The sequence below is a fragment of the Arachis stenosperma genome, chromosome 4, assembly GCF_014773155.1.
Source record: "Arachis stenosperma cultivar V10309 chromosome 4, arast.V10309.gnm1.PFL2, whole genome shotgun sequence".
Lineage (NCBI taxonomy): Eukaryota > Viridiplantae > Streptophyta > Magnoliopsida > Fabales > Fabaceae > Arachis > Arachis stenosperma.
In genome coordinates this window covers 84,081,922-84,088,665 of record NC_080380.1, presented here as the reverse complement: position 1 = coordinate 84,088,665, position 6,744 = coordinate 84,081,922, and the positions used below count along the sequence as shown (strand labels likewise).

General features: G+C 29.5%; 1 protein-coding gene across 1 annotated transcript; it reads left to right on the top strand.

Moving 5' to 3' along the window:
• The first annotated feature begins 1,465 nt into the window (after positions 1–1,465).
• LOC130976517 (laccase-17-like) lies at positions 1,466–5,822 on the top strand. The gene is made up of 7 exons (XM_057901396.1): positions 1,466–1,647; positions 1,835–1,986; positions 3,161–3,405; positions 3,539–3,667; positions 3,768–4,256; positions 4,384–4,860; positions 5,444–5,822. The coding sequence occupies exons 1-7, from the start codon at positions 1,522–1,524 to the stop codon at positions 5,572–5,574; spliced, it is 1,749 nt and encodes a 582-aa protein (XP_057757379.1). The 5' UTR covers positions 1,466–1,521; the 3' UTR covers positions 5,575–5,822.
• Positions 5,823–6,744: the final 922 nt, after the last annotated feature.

Below are 6,744 nucleotides of genomic sequence, written 5' to 3'. Positions count from 1 at the left end.
ATTAAAATTTAAAAACTAAATTGATAATTTTACAGAAATTAAAGTGACATGCACTTATAATTTTAAAGAAGTAAATGGAATATTGTATACGCATTTCATTGAAAAAGAATTGTCTTTATTCAGGTTTAGTTTCCTTGTTATGCGTGCATGCCTTTGTCTTGTTGCTCATGACAATGCAATAAAATGGGGCAATAACAGCTCCACTACAGTGACTACATGATAGAAACCTTCATCAATATTGCTTCGGCTCCAAGAACATCGGTTGAGAGAGAGTAACATCTGACCAAAAACTCTTAAGGAGCCTTCATTCTTTAATTTATGAGAAAGTATAAAACATTAAGTTTTAATTAGTTAGAGTTTAATTTTATAATTTCGGATTTAGAATTAACCATCTATGATTTAGTATCTAGATTTAAGATAAATAAAATAATTTTAAAAAATTGACTAATGTAAAATGAAAAAAGTTGATTTTCTACTATTACAGTAATGTTAGAAAAAAAATCAAACTTACTTCATTTAATATTTATTAATTATAATGATAATTAATAAATAATAAATAAGATAAATTTTAGTTATTTTGACTGATTTTTTTTATCTTCCAAATATTATTTCTATTCTTATTAATAATTTAATTTGACATCAAGCGAACTTAAGGTTGGATTATGGTATTAAATTAAAGGGCCCAATGAAATTATCATTTGATGGATTCAAGATAGAGAGCAATTGCCTGAAAAGATATAGAGGAGTCGGGAATAATTCTATGATAAAATGAAAATCTACGTAACCTGGCCTTTTATTGACCTTGTATACTAGTTTATTACTTTATTTTTAATTGTGAAAGATGGTTGGTGAAAATTATAAAGAATATAATCTCACATTGTAAATACTTAAAGAATCTTAAAATATACTTTAGTTTTAATAATATTTTAAATATTGAGCATATATACTTAAAACCTAGCTATCTGAATTTTTGTTAAAAAAGTAAAACAAATGAGCTTTTTACTTTTCAATAACCTTTCCTTTGATATGATGGATTTTACTTATTTCACTTTTACTAGCTATCTATCACAATAAATTGACAAACGTGTTCAACTCCTTTTACTAGATCAGAGAACTCCAATCTTTTCCGGATGTCAATTTTCATGCACATAAAATAAAAAGTGCGTTAAATCCACTCTTGAATCTTGCAAAATTAAAGTTTGACTTGTGGAAGAAGGAGGTCAATGAGTCAAGCGTAAATAATTGATTGTCTTGGACACCACTCTTGAGTTGTTCTAACAACTGATCTCACACAAAATAATATAAAAAAAGAAAGCACCTGAAGAAGCTCTTGTATGTATATGGTTAAGCTTCTCTTGGAAATATATAGTAGATAATTATTGCACCAACCACATTGTATCATTCCTCTATAAATTTGCCAACTAATGAGTTCAGTTTCATCAACACTTCAAAGTTCAAACTCTAATAGTGTTCATAAACATCACACACTCTCTCTTTCTCTCTCTAGAATTGGAAAAAAAAATGGGAGCTACTCTTCCTCTTCATCAATCATGTACATTATTCCCATCATTATTGTTGCTTTTCATCTCTTTGATTATCATCCCTCAGCTTGCACTAGGGGGCACTACAAGGCACTACCATTTCGATGTATGTCTCAAAATCTTAGATGAACTTATTTTAAAACTCTACCTTAGGTTAAAAAATTTATCATTTCCATTATTATTTATTTAACAATAAAAAATATTAGGTATACACTAAAATAGTTGATTTTAGTACATACTAGCACGATTATTTTAGAATAATCCTTTGTAATGGTTTGGATTCTATGGTGTAGATAAAGTACGAAAATGTGACAAGGCTATGCCATACGAAGAGTATGGTTACAGTGAATGGTCAGTTTCCTGGACCAAGCATTGTTGCAAGGGAGGGTGATCGTCTTCTTATCAAAGTTGTCAACCATGTTCAGAACAACATCACCATCCATTGGTAAAATTAATTTATGCTTTAAGAGGCTTTATATTAACACAAAGTATTTATACAAGAAAAACCCACTAGTCATTAAAAACAGACCACAATAAACCAAAGTGAATGTTGTTATAAGTGTCCTTTTATTAATATATTTCTTATAGAAGAAATAGAGTTAAATCCCCCGCCCCCTCTATTTATTAAAACTTATTTTTAGAAAATAATTTTTTAAACGTTATAGCATTTGTATATATTTAGTAAATCATACTAAAAATAATTTTTAATAAGTACAAATAACAATAATTATGTTTAATAAAATAACTTTTAAAATTTAAAAAGATTATCACGAATATAAGAGTAAATTTGATTATTTATTATATATGAGATTATATTATTTTTTTAAATTTTAGTAAAAACTAATTATTTTAAAAAATTCTCTCTTAAATATTTTTAAAAATACCTTTAATTTTTAAAAACTACAAGTAATAAAAACAAATAATTTTTTATTTACTAAAAAATACAAACACCTCTTAAAAAAATTTTATAAACCAAGCTTTAATGTCAACATGATCTCCAATTGTCTAAGCCATATAAGGATGATTAGAGTATTATTATTTTGCTTTATCATGTTTGTCAAAAGGAGCTTAATCTATCCTTAATTAGTAGCTGTAATAAATCTCTATTTCGGCCTTTTGACAACTTTTTGAGTTCTATAAATTCCTTTTCTCACTAATTTTAATTACACTTGAAGTTTTTAACCATGAAAATCATGAGACAAAATAGTTTTGTTTAGGACTTAAAAATGACTTAAAAAATTTTCACTTAACAAGTTAGTTCTTTGAATGTTCAAAATAAATTGGACATCTTGTTATTCCTTTATTTCTTTTATCTAGAAAAAGTATAACTTGCCACTTTTTCCCTCAAATAGTAAGAAACGAACTTGTCATTTTAAATCTCCATGACTTACTTTGAATTTTGACACCCATAAACTACTAACCCTTAATGTTTGGTAACCAAATAAATTTAGTCAAAATCAATTAGAACTTACTTTATTTTACAGCAATTAATAAATATTAAATAAAAAGAACTTTTAGCTTTATTTTTGTCATCCTATCATTACCGTAACCCAAAATAGTAAACAAAATTAGAGATGAGATTAATGACAAAACACCTGGTACGGTTTTGTTGCAAATAGGCATGGAATTCGACAACTTCGATCAGGGTGGGCTGATGGGCCAGCATATGTTACACAATGCCCCATTCAAACAGGCCAAAGTTATGTCTACAATTTCACAATTGTGGGTCAAAGAGGCACTCTCTTTTGGCATGCTCACATTTCATGGCTGAGATCAACTGTTTATGGTCCTCTCATTATTCTTCCAAAGCATGGTGTTCCATATCCTTTCACCAAACCGTACAAGGAAGTTCCCATCATTTTTGGTATGTAATAATTAATTAGAGGATCAACAAAAAACACCCTTCTTGTGTATGTCCTTATTAATCTGGTGATCTACGACATACATTCACTATTTAATTAGTAGTAACAACTCTGATAAATTTAAAAAATTTTCAGGAGAATGGTTTAATGCAGATCCTGAAGTAGTGATAGCACAGGCATTACAAACAGGTGGAGGTCCAAATGTATCTGATGCTTATACTATTAATGGACTTCCAGGGCCATTGTATAACTGCTCTGCTAAAGGTACCAAGTTCCAAACACATGTCACACAAAACAATTTTTCATATTCAATACTTGTTTAAAATTGCAAATAAATGACAAAATTGGAGTGTTTTATTTGCAGATACATTCAAGTTAAGGGTGAAGACAGGGAAAACCTACCTGCTCCGTTTGATTAACGCTGCACTCAACGACGAACTCTTCTTTAGCATCGCAGACCACACCCTCACAGTTGTTGACGTAGATGCAATTTATGTGAAACCATTTGAAACAAACACTGTTCTCATCGCACCAGGCCAAACTACAAACCTTCTTCTCAAAACAAAACCCCACTATCCTAACGCTACATTCTTCATGAGTGCTAGACCATATGCAACTGGCCAAGGAACCTTCGACAATTCAACCGTTTCCGGAATCTTGGAATACCAGGTCCCACCGAATATTCTTCTCCATTCAACAAAGATTCCCCTCATTAAACCCACTCTCCCTGCCCTCAACGACACTTCTTTCGCAACAAAATTTACCAACAAACTTCGCAGCCTTGCGAGCCCTCAGTTCCCGGCTAACGTTCCCCAGAATGTCGATCGACACTTCTTCTTCACAATCGGCCTCGGTAATGTTACAATATATTTAAAATATTATATATTAAAAATTCTTATTTGATTAGGTGGAAATGGTTAGATTAATCAAACGACACGATTGTTTATTTATATAATGTGGTCCTAAATATATTTGAACAGGTACAAGTCCTTGCGACCATAACCAAACTTGTCAAGGGCCCAACGGAACCAAGTTCGCTGCATCGGTGAACAATGTGTCGTTCACGCTCCCAGTAACTACCTCTCTTCTTCAAGCCCACCATTCTGGTCAATCATTTGGTGTATATTCGTCTAACTTTCCCGTTAGTCCCTTGATCCCATTCAACTACACTGGAACTCCACCCAACAACACTATGGTTAACAATGGAACCAAGTTAGCGGTTCTTCCATTCAACACGAGTGTGGAGCTTGTATTGCAGGACACTAGCATTCTTGGTGCTGAAAGCCACCCTCTGCATTTGCATGGTTTCAATTTCTTTGTTGTTGGACAAGGATTTGGTAACTTCGATCCGAATAAGGACCCTTCGAAATTCAATCTTGTTGATCCAGTTGAAAGGAACACCGTAGGAGTCCCTTCTGGTGGATGGGTGGCTATTCGGTTCTTAGCAGATAACCCTGGTAAGTTTAAACAACATTATTCTACACCGGATTATTCGGTTCATAGCTATGATAAGTTGATGAAAACCATTTTATTTATTACGCTGGAATCGAGGTATTTCAACAAATATTAGAGACTAATATTTTTTATTAATATTAATTAGTATTTTATGTGAATATTTTATTATTATATTATTAAAATTTAAAATTAAAAATTTAGAGTCTAAAATTAAATACTTAAAATCTAATCAGCAATAATTATACATAAAATTAAAAAATAATAAGAGTTAATATTTTAATTAATATTAACCAATACTTTATTTTTATAGTATTAGAATTTATAATTTAAATTTAAAATTTAATTAAAAATATTTGTATTAATTAAATATTATTTAAAAATAATAAATTTTATTAGTTAAATAACATTGCTCATAAAAATGCCTTTAGTTGAATATTAACAAAAGAATAACAAATTTTATTGATGATATGGCATTCTCCTTGCGATGCAATTGCAAAGTGCATATACGTTACCGTCAAAGTGTCAATTACGTGACTCATATATCTAATATATTTATATGAGATATATTAATTATTACGTGTGCAGGAGTATGGTTCATGCATTGTCACCTTGAGGTTCACACAAGCTGGGGTCTAAAGATGGCCTGGGTTGTGTTGGATGGAGAACTAGCGCAACAGAAGCTGCTTCCACCACCTGCTGATCTTCCAAAGTGCTGAAACATTCAATGGGATCGGAATTCTAGTTAAATTTATTTTACCTTTTTTTGGATTCTTTTCTATTTTCTCTTTCTTTGTATTGTTTCTCTTATTTATTTCCCTCTTTTTCAATGGCCCATTTTGGCATTCTTCATGGGTTCACAGGTTGTCAGTTTGTTATTACTAGTTCAATTTTTTTCATTTGCCGGGATGAGTTGAATTGATATAGAAAATGTAATGGTGCGTCTATAATAACATCTTTGTCTTCAAAGCTGTAATGCTCCTTATTTCCAATGAATTATTAATTTTAATAATCTAAGAACTAGATTTTTTTAGGGAATTAATAATTATTAATTTTGTATTTTTTAAAATTAAAAATTTAAATAAAATTTTAATTAATGATAATTAATTAATATAAAATATAATTAAAAAATATTTATTGATTTGTTATTGATTAAACTCTTGTAGGTTATTTAGTGAAATTTTTTTTATTATTTAATTATCTTAACCAAAACTATACAAAAGTTCATTTTATTGGATTATAACTAATTTTGCTAAAACCTAGTCAGATCAATGCGGGCCATTATGCTCTCTTCTGGTTCTAATATTAGGTGTTTGTTACGGTACAATGATAAATTCATACGTACTGATATATTAAAAATATGGACAAGTAGTAATAAGTTACGTGAAATTTATTTTTCATATCATCATTTAATTTTTTTTAAATATATATTATATCACAATTTTTACTAATACACTCTTTTTAACTAAATAAAAATAAAAATATATTTTTAATTTAATTTTATAAAAAATTTTAAACATTCTTACTTTATTTGATTAGACAAAAATACCTTTTTAGATTAATCAAATTTTAGAATTCAATTAATCCTAAATTTATAGTTTCAAATAATTTAAACAACAAAATAAAAATATATTAAAAAAACAAAAATCAATCATTTTTCATCTTCTCCAATTTTTCTAATTATTCGTGGATCCGTTTTTTCTTCACATCATCCAAAGAAGCCACAGAAATTGGCTTTTTCTTCACAAAACCACCATGTCCGTTAGCTTCCTTAGTGGATCCGCTATCCATCAACGACACCACAAAACAATACTTCTCTCCGGTTATTCTCTCTGATCCATTTGGTGAAACAAACCAAAGAAGAACACAAATTACCCAATCTTTTTTAA

Bases quoted from the DNA above. Each gene is read 5' to 3' on its own strand.
- LOC130976517 (XM_057901396.1), top strand. From the start codon at position 1,522: ATGGGAGCTACTCTTCCTCTTCATCAATCATGTACATTATTCCCATCA. The intron at 1,987-3,160 runs GTAAAATTAATT...TGTTGCAAATAG, and splicing joins AACAACATCACCATCCATTG to GCATGGAATTCGACAACTTC. The intron at 4,257-4,383 runs GTAATGTTACAA...ATATTTGAACAG, and splicing joins CTTCTTCACAATCGGCCTCG to GTACAAGTCCTTGCGACCAT.